The sequence below is a fragment of the Sus scrofa genome, chromosome 16, assembly GCF_054392235.1.
Source record: "Sus scrofa isolate SSC_HxYL_T2T_F1_AM1 chromosome 16, Sscrofa_HxYL_maternal_Yorkshire_Landrace_v2.0, whole genome shotgun sequence".
Taxonomy (NCBI): Eukaryota; Metazoa; Chordata; class Mammalia; order Artiodactyla; family Suidae; genus Sus; species Sus scrofa.
The window spans coordinates 30,410,139-30,431,035 of NC_139398.1; the positions used below are offsets into that span (position 1 = coordinate 30,410,139).

The 20,897-nt window shown below is 37.8% G+C and overlaps 1 protein-coding gene across 2 annotated transcripts in view; it reads right to left on the reverse strand.

Annotated features, from left to right (window-relative positions):
- Positions 1 to 7,759: 7,759 nt before the first annotated feature.
- GOLPH3 (golgi phosphoprotein 3) overlaps positions 7,760 to 20,897 on the reverse strand; it is a 49,048-nt gene continuing 35,910 nt past the window's right edge. For both annotated transcript variants that reach the window (XM_021077099.2, XM_085002039.1), the window contains exons 3-4: positions 20,090 to 20,204; positions 7,760 to 9,675 (exon numbers count right to left, since the gene is read on the reverse strand). In XM_021077099.2, coding sequence (XP_020932758.1) covers positions 9,251 to 9,675; positions 20,090 to 20,204 — 540 coding nt within the window. In that variant the 3' untranslated portion in view covers positions 7,760 to 9,250. The remainder of the gene's footprint in view (positions 9,676 to 20,089; positions 20,205 to 20,897) is intronic.

Sequence of the window (20,897 nt, forward strand, 5' to 3'; positions counted from 1 at the left end):
AATTAGTTTGGAATATTAGGTCCAACAATGATCTCAAAATAATTTTTTAACCTGAAAAAGGTTACAGACAGAGCTCGGATCTGGCATTGCTGTGGCTGTGGTGTAGGCTGGCAATTCTAACTCCAATTCAACCCCTAGCCCAGGAACCTCCATATGCCATGCGAGTGGCCCTAAAAAGACACACACACACACACACACACACACACACACACACACACACACAACTCAGCAAGAATTACTTTGAAAAAGGCATAATAAGTGGGGGACTATTCTTATGACATCATCATCAGAAAACTACTATAATTAAAACAGTGGCTCCTCTTCCATAGACTGGCAAACCACTGCTATAACAACAGATAGAGAGATGGATTCTGAATTCAAAGAAAATTCAAAAGGGTGTCATAAATCAGTAACAGAAAACACAGATTATTCAACATAGCTGGTTTTAGGAAAACTGGCTAGGTATTTTAGGGGAAAAAATCCCTTGCAACGAAATCCTTAACAACAAAATAAAATTCCAGAGTCATCATACAGAAATTTAAAACCAAGAAAGGAAAATAAAAAAACCATCAAAATAGCTAAATATATTGTTTTAATCATAAAGTGAATACGAGGCTAACAAATTCAGAAGGTATAAAGCAAGAGACTCATAATTTAACCTGACTACATACAAACTAAAAACCACTATGGGTTGTCCCAGTAGATTCAGGCAAGAACAATGAGTTTTTTAATCTCTTCATATCCCACCCATTTCCCATTCCCCACCACTAACACCACACACACACACACCCAGACCAACCAGTGCAGAAAGCCAAGGTAAATATCTACAGCAAAAGTAGGTGTGAATGTACCCTCACAAACCCCAAAATGTACAAATGAGCAGGGACAAACTACTAACAGCAATAAGCCAGTTTGGAAGCAGAATCTGTGCAAAAGTAGAAGGAAGTGACTGGGTATCTCAAAGCCCTAAGACGCACACCCCATCCCCACCCTCTTACCCAAGGTCCTATAATTACCAGGGATGTTCAGAGGACTAACCAGATAATAACCCCTGAAACTTAAATAGTTTTTTCACTCTCAAAAATGATCAGCCAATGCTCCACACTAAGGGAAAACTACTGGGAATAAAATGCAAATTGAGCAATAGAGATTTAAAAAAAAAAAAAAAAAAAGGAAGGCCCAGATAAAGGTGGGTGAGAATAGCAGAACCAGATGTCAGAAAGCAAGCTGTCATATTTATATTCAAACAGAAGAAGGAGCTCTAGAAAATAAAAAGTTAGAAGAGCTACCTGGACCCACAATTTCCCTTCTAAAAGAAGGGGAAAGTAATTTCAAGAAAAAATAGACAACAGAAAATAATCTAAGTCAAATCCCATACAAAGTTACCTTAAGAAAAAAGAGCACAAGGAGCAAATACAATCCCTACAGACAACAAAAGCACAAGAGAAAGACATAACTCAGGAACCAATGAAAATTACAAACCCCAAAATGAATTAAAATAGCTGGAGAAAATGACACAAAATATGAATAAATGATATCAACAAGAAATTATAAAAATTTAGATTAAAACTCAGGAAAAAAATTAAAGTAACTGAAAGGACTAAACTAGAAAGATCATTCACAGTGAATAAACAGTACATCTTAAGAGAAGATAAAAAGCATGAAACACTTAAAAGATCAGTAATAAAGAACCCAAGCAAAACTGACCAAAAAAAAAAAAAAAGACACATAGGAGCAACCCACAAATAAGAAAGCCTAAACACATAAGAGCAATCCCCAAATAAGAAAGCCTAAACAAGGGAACAGAACAAACACTAAACATCTAATTTTCCTAAACTAGAGAATAAAAAAATATTTGATGCTATGTATTGAAAAAAAACACCATGTACTTGGGAGTACTGATCCACAACAACCAATACCAGTAGTAACATTACTGGCAAGAAATTGGGAGGAAAAATTCTGTGGGCTCCAGGCAAAAAGAATAATGCATTCATCAGGGAAAGAAAATCATGATATAATCAGACTTTGAAAGTGATGTTTATGTCAAAAAGAACATAATTAAGATACTTAGGAAAAGGAGTTCCCAGCATCTTACAGTTTTGAGAGTACAGGTCTTTTGTCTCTTTAGGTAGGTCTATTCCTAGGTATTTTATTCTTTTTGATGCAATAGTAAACTGGACTGTTTCTCTAATTTCCCTTTCTGATCTTTCATTGTTAACATATAGAAATGCAGTTGATTTCTGTGTGTTAATTTTGTATCCTGAAACTTTCCCAAATTCATTGATGAGCTCTGGTAGCATCTTTAGAATTTTCTAGGTATAGTATCATGCCATCTGCAAATAGTGATAGTTTTATTTCTTCCTTTCCAATTTGGATTCCTTTTATCTCTTTTTCTTCTCTGATTGCTGTGGCTAGGACTTCCAAAACTATGTTGAATAGTAGTGGCAAGAGGGGACACCATTGTCTTGCTCCTGATCTGAGTGGGAATTCTTTCAGCTTTTCACCATTGAGAATGATGTTAGCTGTGGGTTTGTCATATATGACCTTTATTATGCTGAGGTAGGTTCCCTCTATGCCCACTTTCTGAAGAGTTTTTTTTATCAGAAATGGGTGTTGGATTTTGTCAAAGGCTTTTTCCACATCTATTGAGAGGATTATATGGCTTTTATTCTTCAGTTTGTTAATGTGGTATATGTCAAACTGAACAAAATATTTTAAAATTTGTTTGGAAGCATAAAAGACCCAGAAGAGCCAAAACTAGCCTCAGAAAGAAAAAATGGAGGCTAGAGGAATCAGGCTCCCTGACTTCAGACTATACTACAAAGCTACAGTCATCAAGACTGTAAGGTACTGGCACAAAAACAGAAATACAGACCAGTGGAACAGGATAGAAAGCCTAGAATTAAACCCATGCACCAACAGTCAACTAATCTATGACAAAGGAGGCAAGAATATACAATGGAGAAAAGACAGTCCCTTCAATAAGTGGTGCTGGGAAAACTAGAGAGCCACGTGGAAAAGAATGAAATCAGAAGCTATAAAACTCTTAGGGGAAAACATAGGCCGAACACTCTCTGACATAAACCATAGCAGTATCTTCTCAGAGACTCGTCCTAGAGTAATGACAATAAAAACAAACAAATGGAACCTAATTAAACTTAAAAGTTTCTGCACAGCAAAGGAAACCCTAAACAAAACAAAAAGACAACCCACAGAATGGGAGAAAATATTTGCAAATGAAGTGACTGACAATGGATTAATCTCCAAAATTTATAAACACCTCCTACAGCTCAATACCAAAAAAACAAACAATCCCCTCAAAAAAGCAGAGGATCTAAAGAGACAATTCTCCAAAGAAGACATATGACCAAAAAAAAAAAAAAAAAAGTTCAATATCAGTAATTATTACAGAAATGCAAATGAAATGCTAATGAAAACTACTATGAGGTACCACCTTATTCCAGCCAGAATGGCCATCATCAAAAAAGTCTATAAACAATAAATGCTGGAGAGGGTGTGGAGAAAACGGGAAGTCTGTAAGAGACTGTTACATAGTGTAAATTGGTGCAACCACTATGGAAAACAGTATAGAGATCCCTCAAAAGAACTAAAAACAGAATTACCATTTGATCCACTCTGGGGTATCTAGCCAAAGAAAAACCAAGGCTCAAAAAGAAACATGTACTCCAATGTTCACTGCAGCACTCTATACAATAGCCAAGACATAGAAGCAACTTAAATGTCCATTGACAGAGGAGTGGATAAAGAAGATGTGGTACATATACACAACAGAATATTACTCAGCCATTAAAAGGAAAGAAAGAATGGCATTTGCAGCAACATGGATAGACCTAGAAATTATCGTGCTAAATCAGTCAGTGAGACATCAACGTCATATTCTGTAACTTACATGGGGAATCTAAAAAAAGGACCCAATGAACATCTTTGCACAACAGATGCTGACTTACGGTTTCCAAAGGACACAGGTTTGATCCCTGGCTTCACTCAGTAGGTTAAGGATTTGGCGTTGCCCTGAGCTGTGGTGTAGGTCACAGATGCTGTGGCTATGGTGTAGGCCGGCAGCTATAGTTCCAATTCAAACCCACCTGGGAAACTCAATATGCTGCGGGTGAGGCCCTAAAAAAAAAAATAGTAAAAATAAAAGTAAATGAAATGTTTACATACACGACATACACTGGATTGTTATACATTATGTTCCCCCCACACACACCTTTTTTTTTTGGCCACCTCACAACATATGGAGTTGCCAGGTCAGGGATGAGATTCTGAGCCACAGTTGTGACCAAAGCCATAGCTGTGGCAACACCGAATCCTTTAACCCACTGCACCAGGCCTGGGATCGAACCTACATCCTGATGCTGCAGAGATGCCACCAATACTGTTGTGTCATGGTGGGAACTCCATGTATTTGTTATGTTTAATCATACTCCTCCAGACTTTTATGAAACATTTATACATATCCCAAAACCAGGATACCATACAGATCTCTTTAGTATGACAATTAAGGTCTCCACAGAATCCATGCTTGAGCACCGCACTTAACATTTTTCTGAATGGTTAAAAAAAACAAAGATGAAGGAAAAAAAAAAAACTTACCATGTATACCAACTCCAAAGACTAGGGAAAGCTACTGCATCATGGACACAAGGTTAATATCCATAACATATGAAAAGTCTTGGTGAATCAACTCATAAAAAGATTAATACCCTAAATTAGAAAAATGAATGAGGAAAATGAGCAGATAATTTGTAGAAAAAAGATGCAAATTACCAGTAAAGACAGTAAATGATACTCAGCCCTTCGATAATTAAAATTTGATCAATCTCCCTTACTACTACCTTTGCAAAGATGAAGACTGATGATATCCTCTACACTAATAGCTAAGATGTAGGAAACCCATATTTACACTATTCAAAGTACACATTAACATGCATCCTAGAAACTTTGGCTTTATCTTTTACATTACCAAGCCATACCCTTTGAGCAAATTCAGTTCTATTAATTCCTATATAAATCAAATAAAGATATGTACAAAAATATACATTACAATACTGTTTGTAATAATGAAAAACATGAGAATAATCCAAATGTCCATTAATGGGAGAAGTTATACAATGAAGCCAAAATTGATTAAAAAGAGTGTGTGCTTATTTTGAAAGTTCTCCACAATATAAGGGCAAAAAGTAAACTGCACATGTGTATCTAACGATGCTAGTGGGAATTGTAGTACACCACTGCTCTATCAAGAGTAGACACCTAGGAGTTACTGACATGGCTCAGCAGTTAGTGAACCCAACTAGCATCCATGAGGATACAGGTTCAATCCCTGGCCTCACTCAGTGGGTTATGGGTTCGGCATTGCCGCGAGCTGTGGTGTAGGTTGCAGACATGGCTCAGATCCCACATTGCTATGGTTCTGCCATAGGCTGACGACAACTACAGTTCTGATTGAACCCCTAGCCAGGAAACCTCCATATGCCTTGAGTGCAGCCCTAAGAGACCAAAAAAAAGAGTAGATGCCTATATAATTCTAAAACTGGACTAAGGAAGTGTGGTTATCAATCTAACTTTACCATCCATACCTCTTTGAAGAGTAGCCTGCAAGGTTATAAACATTAATACCACTACCTTACTGGTGCTATTAAAGAATATATGACATTCGTGCAGAACTTGTAAGAGCCAGGATATCATTCTGGAACCCAGTGGGCTACCATGAACTGGACATCACCTCAGGGTGTCAGCCACCTTGATCTGGATGAAAGTGAAATATAACAATATTATCCGACAATATACATGTTAATGTAAATGGAGGGGCCGCAGAGTTGAATTAAACTTCGCAAAGTAAGTATCTCACACAGACTTGTGACTAATAGTTTCCAAGTTCCTGGGGCACGAGTAGCCATGTATGACAGTCATAGACCCTTTGCCATTGTCAGGCTGGATGTCGTTACTCATGGTCCTATATCACCACTGAAACAGTTAGACACCAAAGGATGGGAAGAACTGAGGGACAGAGCACATCAGAGACCACAGGGCAATCTTGCTTCAGCAAGCAAGCCAAGGCTTTCTTGGCCATCTAACATTTAACAACACTTCTTTCTTTTGAGAACATATAGAATTAGTCAACTTTTTCATTCCTCCAAAGATAGTTTATGTTAAATTATATACCAAGATACTAGAATAAAGCAGAGACATCCTTTTATCATTGTATTTTGCACCATCTGAGAGTTTTTTGCATGCCAGCTATTCTGTTTTTGTCTCAAAGAAAAGAAGCCACCTCCTTATGCCCAAATAAGGAAAAACTATAGCTGAATGCCATTATTTCCATCACTTCAGATTAAAAGCTCAAACACTTACCAGATAAGGTGAGACTGGGCAAATCCCTCTCTCTGAGCATGTTCTTCATTAAATGAAGATAGTAACTGGAATTTTGGAAGGTCAAACACAAGATATAAAATACTAAGACCAGACTATGCATTAAGTTTCCTTTCTCCCTTCTGTTAGAGCATTAATCTAGATCGGGACTAGCAATTAAACAACGTATGAATAAGTCAAAAAGGAGCAGACTCTTTGCAGTGGCCTTACTCATTGGGTTAAGGATCCAGCGTTGCCACGGGCTGTGGTATACGTTGCAGAGCTGTGGTTGTGGCATAGGCCAGCGGATACAGCTCTGATTCTACCCCTAGACTGGGAACCTCCATATGCCAGGGTGAGGCCCTAAAAGAAAAAGAAAGACAAAGGAAAGAATACCTTAGAAATATCCATTACCTTATTTTATTTATTTATTTTTGCCTTTTTAGGGCCACCCCTGCGGCATATGGAAGGCTAGGGGTAGAATCAGAGTTACAGCTGCCGGCCTACACCACAGCCACAGCAACACAGGATCCAAGCCGCGTCTGTGACCTACACCACAGCTCATGGCAACACCAGATCCTTAACTCACTGAGTGAGGCCAGGGGTTGAACCCGAATCCTCATGGATCCTAGTCGGGTCTGTTAACCGCTGAGCCATGAAGGGAACTCCTTATTACCTTATTTCTAAAATATTTTCAGGAGAAAAACAGTATATCTTAAAAAAAAAAAGAAAAAAAAAAAAAAAAAAAAGGAAGGAAGGAGGAAAAACAGTGAATCTTCCGCCTAAAAAGAAATTCCAGGACACTGGTATCAGTTTCAAGCATCCACTTGAAGAGTTCCCTGGTGGCCTAGTGGGTAAGGATCCACATTGTCACTGCTGTGGCTTGGGTTTGATTCCTGGCCCTGGAACTTCCAAATGCCATGGATGCAGCCAGAAAAAAAAAAAAAAAAAAAAGATTCATTTATGGGAAGAAACTATAATACCATCTTACAGAATTACCACCAGTGATATATCATTTTTGGAAGTAGAGGAGGTTATTTTAATGGATGGAAAAATCTTTTTCCAAGCGTTAAAGCAGGAATTTGCAAACTTCTGCCCTTGGCCAGGTGCCTGCCTTTGTAAATAAAGTTTAATTGGAATACAACCTCAGCCATTTATTTCTATTGTCTATGGCAACTTTCATTCCGCAGAGTTGAGTAGCTGTGACAACATACATGGCTTCAAAGCCTGAAATATGTACTCTCTGGCCTGATAAGACAAGGTTTACCAACTCCTGCACTGAAATATTCCCACACTCTACTACAGCTAAGTAAAACTTCATCAGAAAGAAAACTAAGAACACAGAAATTAGAATACAAAAATACAAATGACATGCTTGACCTGATTCAGGCACTTTCAAGATCATAGTTTATTTATTACTTCAGATAAAAAGATAGGATACATATTAGGGAATCCCTTAAAATTCAACCTAGAGTTATACACCATCTAGTACTTTTGCATTGAATGTTAACCAAAAAAAATCTCTAAACACCTGAAAGCCCCACTAGTAACATGAACTATGGTAATAAAAAATCTGACATTTAATTTGTTCAATATATAGTATTTACATTATGAAACCAAAGGTGATACGATAAACAGTGATAAAGAAATAGTAAAAAATAAACTTTAAAAAGCAAAGGTTTATATTCTTACAATGTGCTAATCATAATTGTATATAAAAATTAAAACAGCAGAGCTTTCTGTTACAAAATTCTTAATCATCTGAGTTGTAGTCATTACTTGCTAACAATTTACATGCAACATCTGCTAGAACTGACATTTGATTTTTTTCTCCCAAGAAAGTGTGAGTAGATAAATGACATTTAAGAGCAGACATTAATTTACTTGTGGACAGAAAAAGATAAAACTGTACTCAAGATTAGTACTGGTCACAAGCCTCTTCCCTACAGAAATGATAAAAATAGTTAAGACCAAAAAAAATTCGAAAAAGGAGATGCATAGGCAAAGAGTACCATGAATGGCACAGCTCAAAAAATCTTGAGACGAATTAGACTTACATCTTTTCTCTCTCCTTCAATGATGAGAGGGCTATTTTGCCATCAAATAATAATGACTGTAGCAAGTAAGGGGCACCAGGTGTATAGATAATTATATCTTGCAAAATACTAAGATGGGCAGGGGTGGCCAGAAGAAAGAGCAATTTATATATAATTCAAACTATATACAGCATAGCTGGAATGCAGCCCATCCCAAACTGGCTTTGTGAAACAATTGGACCTTTATGATTTAATAGTTAAAATTATAACAAGTGTAATAATACAATAGATTTACATGGGAAGCAAAATCCAAGGGGCACTTTATATTATTTACTGTGTTGTTTCAATTTAAAAATAATTTTGTTAAGTATACATCTCAACTGAGTTCTATGTATAAAATGTCCTAATAGATACAGATATTTACCTTTGGTGAGTTAAAGGCCTTTTTGTGACTTCTGTCTGAATTGCAGGCAGAATGCTAGATGTATGTGCACATGTGGGAAAAACTCAACCTGAGGTAATCCAAAAGATGTGCATGTGAGGAGAGTGGAGGTACTCTGAAAGCCAAAGTACACCAGAAACCCAAAACAGGTAACAGTGAAGATGGCAACAAGGAGTGGAATGCCAATATGGCAGTAAAACTTCTTTTAAAACAGAAAGAAGGCCTCTCGTACCAGCAGAATCCTGCATACATACAGAAAAGAAAAAGCCACCCACCGTTTCATAAAACAAAAGCCAATTATAGTGTGGAAAGGACAAACTGCAGAAAACCAGAAGTCCAGAGAAGAAAAACTACTGGCTCACACGAGAGAAAGGACAGCGCCTGGCTCGGGGCTGAGTCACTTGGTGAAGGCGGCCACCACCGCCCATAGCACCTCGTTGGTGCTGGCCTTCAGACACTCCACTTCAGGATCCAGGTCCAGGAGCTGCCGCACCCGCTTGGTGGCTAAATCGTACTGCTCGTCCAGCAGGGGAGCGAAGGCGTTCTCCAGGACATCCGAGGCGTGGGCCAGGTAGATGAGGGCCAGCAGGCGCTTGTCCATGCGGTGAGGGTCGTTCACCCATTTGTCGAGAACGGCTTCCTGTACCTTCTTGATGAGGCGCTGCTTAATGTTGTTATTGGTGAGGGGATGTGTCGTCATGTCAAACAGCAGGAAGTTCTGTTTCTCTGTTGTCAGTACACCCTTCTCCACCAGGTTTTTAGCTAACCGTTCCCGCACGTTTCTTAACTGATAATGCAATTTTAATGGATTCCAAGTCTCACCTAACAAAAGATTTCAGAAGTTAGAAATGATAGGTATTCTCTAATTTCATTAAAATGTGTACTAGTAAAATGAACAGCAACATTTGACTTTTTTTCTTCCAGAGAAACAGAAGAAAATCCAACTACATTTTCTTGCCAGCTAAAATTCCTTAAGGGCCAGGCCTCTGGTTTCTAAGTCCCTGACACATGATTTTCAGGCACAGTAATTACTCAAAAGACCAAACTTTATAAAAGCAGTCTTCAAATCAGTCCCACCTAATAATAAATTATATTTGGCCTCTCTCTGGCTATTGTCAAAAAGCAGTCAATAGCAAAATAAGATGTCTTTTCTGTTAAACACCAATCTGCAACAAAGAGAGGAAAGAATACAAAAGTCTCCTGATTAATACACTATTTCTAAAACTGCTACATATATACCTGGTCTATAAAGCTAGGAAAAAGCCTTTTTAGCAATGCTATTGTTGGATGACAAATAATATAAAGCTAATGGCAGAAGGACAAAACATTTTCATCATTTAAATCTCGTGATCTATGCACATTTTCTTCCAAGACAAATATTTAAAATAAAACCAAATGATTTTTCACTAAAACTTTTTTTTTCCTTAAAGATGACTGAAAGGAAATAAATCAAAGTATTAATCTTGATTATCTTTGGGCTTATATGTGACAAATTATCTTTTTTGTACTCTGTATTTTCCAAATGATCTCAAATGAATATGTAACTATTCGTATAATTTGAAAAAATACTATAGTAATTTTCTAAATTGGGACATATTAGAGATTAACCACAGACATTTTTATCACATGCAAAAGCTGTAAAAATAAAATTTGCTAACACTGAGAAAAAACAAATTACACTGTCTACTACAGGAGCCATTAACTATATAGGGCTATTAAATTTAAATTAATAAAAGCCTCAATTCCTCAGCTGCCCTACCCACATTTCAAGTGCTCAAAAGCAAACTGGGACTAGAAGCTACTGAGTTGACAGCACAGAAATAGAACATTTCAATTGCCACAGAAAGCCCTAGTGGAGTTCTCTTAGTGGTGCCATTAGTCCTGGCTCAGCACGTTAAGGATCTGGTGTTGTCACCACAGCAGCCTGGGTTCGATCCCTGGCCTGGGAACTTCCACATGCCATGGGCATGGCCAAAAATATTTTGCTATATGACTTAACACTGAAGAATACAGGGCTATGAGTAATTTGTCTTGGACTTGCCCTCTGACTTGAAATAATTAGAAATCTGGATAAAATACATGAAACAACTGTTTTCAGAAGCTAGTCAAAAGGCAGCCCAGAGCTGTGATCTTGGAGAAAAATCTTAAGTGAGCCCTACTGCTGCCCAAACTTACTACCTAAAGGCACATCCCAGGCAGCAGGACTGAAGACCTCAAGCAGAGCACAGGATTCACAAGGAGTTAAAAAGGCAAAGATCAGAGTCGGGATAGGCTAACGCAGCTGGAATACATAAGGCAGGGTGATGGACAAAAGGGGATTATGCAGAATACGAGCTCTAGAAATCTGCGTGGTGTTTACTTGAGTCTGGCTAAAAATGAAGCCACACGTTATGGTGAGAAACTCCACAAAGCAAGGTAAAACAAACAAAAACTACCAGAAAGTTGTAAGGCAAACATTCCAATAGTTCACAGAGGACTGGGGAAAATCTGAGCGCAATTAACATGAAAAGGTCTTATTGAACACCCAGGACATTCATCCAGAAAGGACTTCAGAAGGATCATTTCTCAGTAGTACAGCTAAACTCACCCTTGAATAAAGGCTACTCAAGACCTGGTCTAACAAAGCTTACAAACAAACCGAACTACAAATAACTGCCTAGCAAAGCAAATTTCAAAGTCTTTATTTTATTTTTTTATGGTCACACCCATGGCACATGGAAGTTCCTGGACCAGGGATCAAATCTGAGCAATAGCTATGGCAATGACAGTTCCTTTAACCCATTATGCCAAGCCAGGGATCAAACCCACACCTTCACATTGACCTGAATCACTACAGTCAGATTCTTAGCCCACTGTACCACAGCAGGAAGTCTATTTAAAGACAAACAAAATTCAGCACACAACAACACAGAATTCAAAATGGCCAGCAATCAATAAAAATTACTAGACTTGGGGAGTTCCCATGTGGCTCAGCAGAAACAAATCTGACTAGTATCCATGAGGACACCAGTTCAATCCTTGGCTTTGCTCAGTGGGTTAAGAATATGGCATTGCCGTGAGCTATGGTGTAGGTCACAGACGTGGCTCGGATCTGGTGTTGCTGTGGCTCTGGTTGTAGACCAGCAGCTACAGCTCTGATTCAACCCCTAGCCTGGGAACCTCCATATGCTGTGGGTGTGGCCCCAAAAAAGACAAAAAAATTTACAAGACTGGAGAATGTGACCCAAAACTACGTGGAAAAAAAATCTACAGAAACAGTCAACCAAATCTATTTGGTCATTTCTATGACCCAGAAATGACAGAGATGATGAATTAGCAGACAAGTACTTAAAAATGGCTATTACAACTATCTAAATAAAGGGAAATATGAACACAATGAATAGAAAATAAGATTTTTTTTTTTTTAAAGAACAAATGATCTGCACTTGTGATGGAACATGATGGAAGATAATGTAAGAAAAAGAAGGTAATATATGCATAACTGGGTCACTTCGCATATAGCAGAAATTGTTGAGCATTGCAAATCAACCATAATTTAAAAAAAAAAAAAAACCACTCAAAAAAAAAATAGAACAAGTGATCTGGAATTGCCATTTTGTATTTTGTGATTCACTTTGTAAAACTAAAGACTTGAAAAAAACTGTCAAGTATTTAAGGACTGGTACCATGAATTACTATTGAATTAAAGTCATCTTCTGCATTTAAAGAAAAAACCTTTTCAAATAAAAAACCCTGGCAAATCAGCTTCCACAAAGAATAAGAATCACTGTATTCAATTTCCTTGATAACTTCAAAAAGTAAAAGAGTTAAAATATATTTGATACCATACTGGATTTTAAAACTTAGTGTAAAAGAAAAATATAACTCAATAATAAATGAAATTCTACTTACTTCCAATACCTGGTGTAAGACATTTAATGTTAAGAAATCACTGGAGGAGTTCCCATCATGGCGCAGAGGAACCATGAGGTTGCAGGTTTGATCCCGGGTTAAGGATCCCGAGTTGCTGTGAGCTGTGGTGTAGATCGCAGACAGCTCGGGTCTGGTATTGCTTTGGCTATGGTGTAGGCCAGTGGCTACAGCTCTGATTCAACCCTGGCCCAGGAAATTCCATATGCCAAGGGTGCGGCCTTTAAAAAAAAAAAAAAAAGAGAGAGAGAGAAAGACCAAAAGAGAAGGAAATCATTAATAGTTACTTGAAGAAGCATTATAGCATAACAGGTTTAAAGAGCAGCCAGACTGTTTGGATTTGAATCCAATTTGGTCATTTCTTAGCTGTGCAACCTTGGGCAAAGCTTCTTAACCCCTATTACTGTTTCCTTATCTGTAAAGCAAGGGTAACAACTACATCCAGCTCATAAGGGTTATTATGAGGATTAAGTAAGTTAAAGACACATCAAGTTCTAAGAGTAGAGCCTGGTGCATGGCAAGCTCTCAATAAATGTTAGCTATTATTATTTATCCATGTGCAGAATCAGCACTTTGGCACAAAGAGTTTATCCTATTTATAATGGTCTTAAAAAAAAAATCACATTAGGTATTGAGAATGCACACATTATTAGTAAGACATATTTTTAACTCTAGAAATTTTAAATCAAGTGAAGGAAAGAGATTCATAATATAAGAACTAACTGTACTGGCTAGAATAAGATGTAAACAGGGCCATAAAAACAGTATTTTAAAAAAGAATAAGAAATTACCTGGGTTTGACGTTAAGAGGTATTTCTAGGGAAGTTACAGGGGAAAGAATTTTCAAGTTAAACCTTGAAATGCATCAGGGTTTGACATCCTATGAAAGAGGAGCCTGCTCAGGCAGAAAAAACAAAGCAAATAGGCAGTGATCATGCACAAAAAATAATGAGCCCCAGAGTAGAGTCACACACTTTCTTTCAAAAATTAGTTGACTTCCATTTTTAAATTGTGATACCGACAACCCACTGTCTCCCCCCAAAAATGCCTGCCTGCTATACCTTTCAAGAGACAGTTTGGGCTTTTTGTGTTTTCTAAGGTCATTGGCATGTGGTAGGCTAGAACTGGCTAGGCTATGTTTTCTAACATTCCTAATTGACTTTTGAAATTTAAACTAAGGAACATAAAATAATCCATAGTCAAATTTATGTAAAACCCCACAAAAAGCTCTAGTTCAAATCCAAGGTAAAGTAGCTATATTTATAGTAATAATTTGCCAGTTCTCCACTCTCACTGGAAATAAATGGGATTAGCAGTTTATAACTTACTGTCTATTATACTGAAGTCACGCTAAGGTTTATCTATACCTTAGCCACAATTAAAGCTTATGTATTGCAACCCATAAAACAAATAATGCTTATAAAGTCCCTGTGACAAATCTCCCAAATCCAAAATATGCTTAGTTTGGGAGCTCCCCTTACGGCACAGTGGAAATGAATCCAACTAGGAACCATGAGGTTTTGGGTTCAATCCCTGGCCTCACTCAGTGGGTTAAGGATCCAGCATTGCTGTGAGCTGTGGTGTAGGTCACAGATGTGGCGCAGATCCCGAATTGCTGTGGCTGTGGTGTAAGCCAGCGGCTACAGCTCCAATTCAACCCCTAGCCTGGAAGCTTCCATATGCCATGAGTGTGGCCCTAAAAAGCCAAAAAAAAAAAAAAAAAGTATGCTTAGTTTAATGTTGCTACTAAAAATGAGAAGAGCCTGAACAAAGACCCACCTTCGATAAGGTATTCTACAAAAATTTTTAAAAATAAGGTGGTCCATTCATGATTGGACCTTCTTAGGAGCAATCATTTCTGCTTCAGAGGAAGTAACAAAAAAGCACACAAACATCATCATCTTTTGTAGTAATTTCCTGGAAAGAGGCAAATCTTGTGTATTCACTCCAACAAAAATGTTATTCAGATATCAGATATTTGAAAAAAAAAATGAAGAAATCCCATAAGCAGAAGGCTAAACCAATGTGAGTAATGTCAAAAGTGGTTTAATACTTTTTGGGCAACCCCGAAAAAGCACAATGAAATACCTAAGTGGTCAAAGCGTCTTGACACCCTAACATTTCTGCCTGTTCTTTTAAAAGAACCAAATTAAGCTCAATTTAAAGAGTAGTGACCCCTGAGATGAGCATCCTTAGGACACTAGCATAAACTGGGATGAGAAGAGGGTAGTTGGATAAGTGAAAAGAAGAAAGGTTTAACCTATACTATCTACTAAAGATTTAGCTGCTTCAATTTTAGCAGAAAGTTGAATATCTTTCAAACACAATGTAACAAACACCTAATGGATGAATAATGTTCAAAATTCTAGGTTAAAAGATGTTACTGTGTTCCACATTGTTATTCATCCTAAATTATTCACCATGCGAAAAGACTTTCTAAGTTACATAAGCAAATTTGAAAGGTACAGAATTTATTTATAGTTCACTTTTTACTGCGGAAACTGTGAGGAGTACATATAGAGAGGAAAAGTTCTTCAAAGGTTATTTATATCCGCTGCCCAACAACTATTTCAGTGAAAATGACATACTGGCAGGTACCTAAATAATTTCACAACAAAAAACTTCCATCTTCCTTGACATCATGTTGCCAAAAAAAGCAGCTTTATTCATAAATTTGGCAGTATAGTGACACCTTGTGACTAAACTGATCAATTACATGTCCAGATTTCAGAAAGCAAAAAAACTCTATTAAAAAGTAGTCTTTAAACTTTTTTAAGCTTGAACAAGGAGCTCCACTTTACAACTGGCTTTTTTTAGGATTTTTGAGGGACACAGCAACAGAATACCCATCCATAAAGGATGCAGTGCCCCAGCTTGTACTGTACCTGAATAGTTATGGGATAATTTACTGAAGAAATCTAGTGTACTTTAAATTTTTTTCATAAAAGTTTACATTGTATTGTAGGTTAACATTAAATGTTTTATAACAAAAAAAAAAAAACTTTTTTAAGTCTTTGCCTCAAATATACGCATCTATTAATTTTTAATTAACAAGATATATAAGTAATCTTTAAATATCAGCAGTTTTAACATGTGTACACTGCCTCGGAGTAATCACCAGATCAACTCAGGTTAATCCTTCTTTTTTCCTTACATATACACTTGCCACCTATGCAGGTATCCCTCAACAATTCAGTACAATATATAGTTTTGAAAACCACATAATAAGACTTAGCTGTGTAAGGACAAGTCCACCAATTTTACCACCTCCTCTAATCCCTCTGAATAGGAACACTTCCTTCTTTCTGTCTCATTCTCACCCTTCAAAGGCCTAATCCAAGTTCCACTTCCACCTCTAACTACTAAAGGATTTCTTTTCTTAGCTACTTCACCTCCAGAGAACCACACTGTTAAACTCTAATCTGTTATTAGAAAAATACAACCATCCCCTAAACAGATTTTAAGATTCTTTCAAGGAGTTCCCGTTGTGGCACAGCAGAAATGAATCCAACTAGGAACCATGAGGTTGTAGGTTCGATCCCCAGTCTCACTCAGTGGGTTAAGGATCTGACATTGCCATGAGCTGTGGTGTAAGTCAAAGACGAGTCTTCGATCTGATGTTGCTGTGGCAGTGGGGTAAGCCGGCAGCTGTAGCTCTGATTGGACCCCTAGCCTGGGAACCTCCATGTGCCCTGAGTGCGGCCCTAAAAAATAAAATTAAAAAAAAAAAAAAAGAAAAAGATTTTTTTTTTCAGTATGGAGTTTTACAGTACCTATATCAGTATTGCTGCAGTAACTGATATTTGATACCACTTATTAAACTAAAAATTTTTAAATCAATAAACTAAAATTTTTTAAATCAATAAGCTGGCCAGAGAATTGAACATTTAAAAATGGTTAAAATGCTGTTAGGTTGGCTATATCTTACCACATGCAAAAAAAAAAAAAAATCAGCAAGCACTAGCAGTACTTTAATTAGATGGGAAGTAGACATTTTTTCTTAATTTTAAAAAACTGCTTTTTTCCTCCTCCCACTCTAGATTCTTTTACATTGAAATTATGTTATTCCTATTATACATCAAGAACATGCAACTAAAGTGCTACAGGCAATATTGTGGCATTTACAGAGATCCTCAACTTCACAGGATGTTGTTTAAAACAAAAATTAAAAACCACTTGCTAGGCTTAGCAGTAACAAACCCAACTAGGATCCATGAGGATGTGGGTTTAATCCCTGGCCTCACTCAGTGAGTTAATCCAGCATTGTGTGAGCTGTGGTATAGGTCACAGACGTGGCTCGGATCCTGCATCACTATTGCCATGGAGTAGGCCAGCAGCTACAGATCCAATTCAACCCCTAGCCCAAGAACTTCCATATGCCCCAGGTACAGCGCTAAAAAACAAAACAAAACAAAAACACTTGCTAAGTATTAGCTTCTTGGTTTACACAAATTCTCAACTCAAATGGACACTGTTTCACAAAATCTTAATTGTATTTAATAAAACTGAGAAAAGCTTATAGACTTCTGCCTTCCTCTCATTTCTCAATCAAGTAAGAACAGCACACAGCAGCTAAAGTAAGTGTCATTTACATTGAGTACCAGGTAAGCTACATACATGCATAAAATGTTATATAAATTTAAGAAATATATGCCACCATAAATGGAGAAATGCAACTCTTTCCAAGCCATACTCTTTGCATACACATGTACATGATTGGTATATAAACTGTCAGAGGAAATTCAGTGGTCTAAGATATATTATTAAAGTCAAATCCCGGAGTTCCCGTCGTGGCGCAGTGGTTAACGAATCCGACTAGGAACCATGAGGTTGAGGGTTCGGTCCCTGCCCTTGCTCAGTGGGTTAACGATCCGGCGTTGCCGTGAGCTGTGGTGTAGGTTGCAGACGCGGCTCGGATCCCGCGTTGCTGTGGCTCTGGTGTAGGCCGGTGGCTACAGCTCCGATTCAACCCCTAGCCTGGGAACCTCCATATGCCGCGGGAGCGGCCCAAGAACCAAGAGATAGCAACAATAACAACAACAACAAAAAAAAAGACAAAAGACCAAAAAAAAAAAAAAAAAAGAATGTCAAAAAAAAAAAAAAAAGTCAAATCCCATACAATGCTGCCAGCACACATAATATAAGATAAAGAGATCATTGATGGACAGAGCATCTGAAAATACCTCCACAGTGCTAAGTGGTACCAAAGTGGGTATCAATAACAATGACATTAGGCCAAGATCTCCACCTTGTTCCATAAAAAGAACTTTAACACTCTGCCAAAAAAGTAATTACAACTCTGAGAAACCCCCCTTCTGGCTAGCTGAGAGTGTAATTACAAAGTCTAATTTATATTGCCAGAAGTGGGAATGCACTAACAATGGCAGCACAACATGAACTCAACACAAAGACTACTTAGGCGAGTTATCTCCTGAGAATGTAGAAATGATCAATCAGGTACAGTCAGAAGTTATCGGCACTTCTATTCCCCCCCACCGCCCCCGTCTTTTAGGGCTTCACCCATGGCATGTGGAGGTTCCCAGGCCAGGAGTCCAATCAGAGCTAAAGCTGCCAGCCTATGTCACAGCCAGAGCAATGTGGGATCTGAGCCACATCTACAACCTACACCACAGCTCAGGGTAACGCTGGATCCTTAACCCCACAGATCAAGGCCAGCACCGAACCCATGACCTCATGGGTGCTAGTGGGGTTCGCTAACTGCTGTGCCACGATGGAAACTCCAGCACTTCTGGTTTTATCTTTAAAAATTATAGTTGCTAATATTTAACATATGGAGTTATATTAACATTCATGCCCTCACTGAGTGTCTGTCAAATGGCCACAGTCTGCTGACAGGCCTAAGTGGAAGACTCACCCAAAGAGGGTTGCGAGGGAGCTCCCATCATGGCTCAGAGGTAGCAAACCCAACTGGTATCCATGAGGACATGGGTTCAATTCCTGGCCTTGCTCAGGGGGTTAAGGATTGGCGTTGCCATGAGCTGTGGTGTAGGCTGAAGATGTGGGGCAGATCTGGCATTGCTGTGGTTGTGGCATAGGCCAGCGGCTGATTCCACCCCTAGCCTGGGAACCTCCATATGCCATGAGTTTGGCCCTAAAAAGAAAAAAAAAAAAAAAAAAAAGATTTCCTACAAAAAAAAAATTATAATTGAAGATAATACCAATATCACAAGCACAAAGAGAGGAAAAGGGTCACATTAAAGTTTCTCTTACACAATCAGGTAAAAAGAAATTTATCAGTAGATCTACAAGTGGACAGTAAAAAACAAACAAACAAAACACCCTCAAAATTATCAGGACCACATCTTGTGATTAAGTATGTTCTCTACCTGTAAGAAGAATGAACCCTGCCCTAAGGGAAAAGTGCCCATTTATTGTCCTATTAGCTAAGAATGGAAAATGAGTGTTGAAGCTTTAAATAAACATGCAAAACTCAATCTTATACTGATATAAGAACATCCTCATCATACAACTCAGAGTTTCCTAAGAAAACTGACACCATATTCAATTACCAATCTCTGACAATCTTCAAATGTTTTTAAAACAGTTACTCTAAAGAGCCATTTATTTAAACATAAAATGAAATGAACATAAATGTATGCAGAAGCTACAATTTATATAACAGTAAAGAGCAAGGTAGATTAGGTCCTATGCTCAAGTAGTTCACTATCTGAAGATTAGACCAATACACAAATAACTTTAAAATAAATGTAGTCATTCCTGCTGTCAACCAAGTATGTGTTCCTTCCTATGGCTGCACTTTCTGTCTCCTTCAAGTTGGGGAAGGCCATGTGGCTTGCTCAGACCAATGAAACCCAAACCACATGTCATTTCGGAGCAGCAATTTAAGAGCCTGGGTGATGTGCTTCGATCTTCTCCCCTTTACAGTAGTGAATTATGAGGCTTCAGATGGTAGCAGCTCCATCTGCCCAGAAGCCAAAGTGAGAATAAAGTCGCCTGTGACTGATTTACAGTATGAGTGAAGATTAATCTGCTTTAAGCCACTGAGGTTTTAGGGTTGTTACCACAGCTTAACCTCGCCTATCAGAATAAGGTAACATGAAGTAATTTTGATAAAGAATGATAGGAGCTCTAAAGAAGTATATCTCATTCAACATATACTTAGTCTTGAAAAGGTGATAAAATTTTAAAAAACACAATTTTCTATATTTATGACTGATTAACTTTCAAGTTTGCCTAACTAAAATAAGCTTTGGGCTATTTTGTCTAAGTTCCTTTCAAAAGGATTTTAAACTTTTACAAAAATCTTTTAGAGAATTTGATTTTTAATTCATACACAGAAGCTTACCACTAAGTAATTCAATCCAATTCTGGACCGTTTCTGGAGGCTGAGTCTCCTTAACATGCTTTAGAGCCTCATCAAGAAGAACATCCCCTGTTGGAGCATCTGACTTACAAATTACCTAAAATGTAAGCAATAAGAATCACATCATCCACTTGATCTCTTTAAATAAAAAACAATTATGCAAATACTTCATTATGCTTAAAGTCACAAGTGTTCATACAGCAACAAGTGTTCATACAGCATACATTAAATTAATTCTATATTAAGGAATTCCAGTATTTAACATAACCAGATTAGCCACTACTACAAATGGGAAAAATATACCTACTGTGCAATAAGTAGTAAAGCAAAATGGTAGAACAGTTTATCCTCACTGTGATTCCTTTCACTGCTAAACCTTGAGCTATTTGATCCAGATTCATTTTTTTAAACACTTATTGGTTCCACAACAGACTCCTATATAAGAATTCACTACATAATAAAGGTGGAGTTTCACATTCGTGGAGAATACACTTTTTCAACAGACATTACTAAAACAACTGGCTAACAAATTAAAAGTAAAAATTAAGACTTGGCTCCTCAGAGCTTATACCACAATGAAAGATTAAGATTCAAATATAAAATATATTTTGGAGCAGTTCCCATTGTGGCTCAGCAGAAATGAACCCAACTAGTATCCATGAGGATGCAGGTTCAATTCCAGGCCCTGCTCAGTGGATTAAGGATCTGGCGTTGCCATGAGCGGTGGCAGAGGTCGCAGATGCAGTCTGAATCTGGCATTGTTGTGGCTGTGGCTATGGCCAGCAGCTGT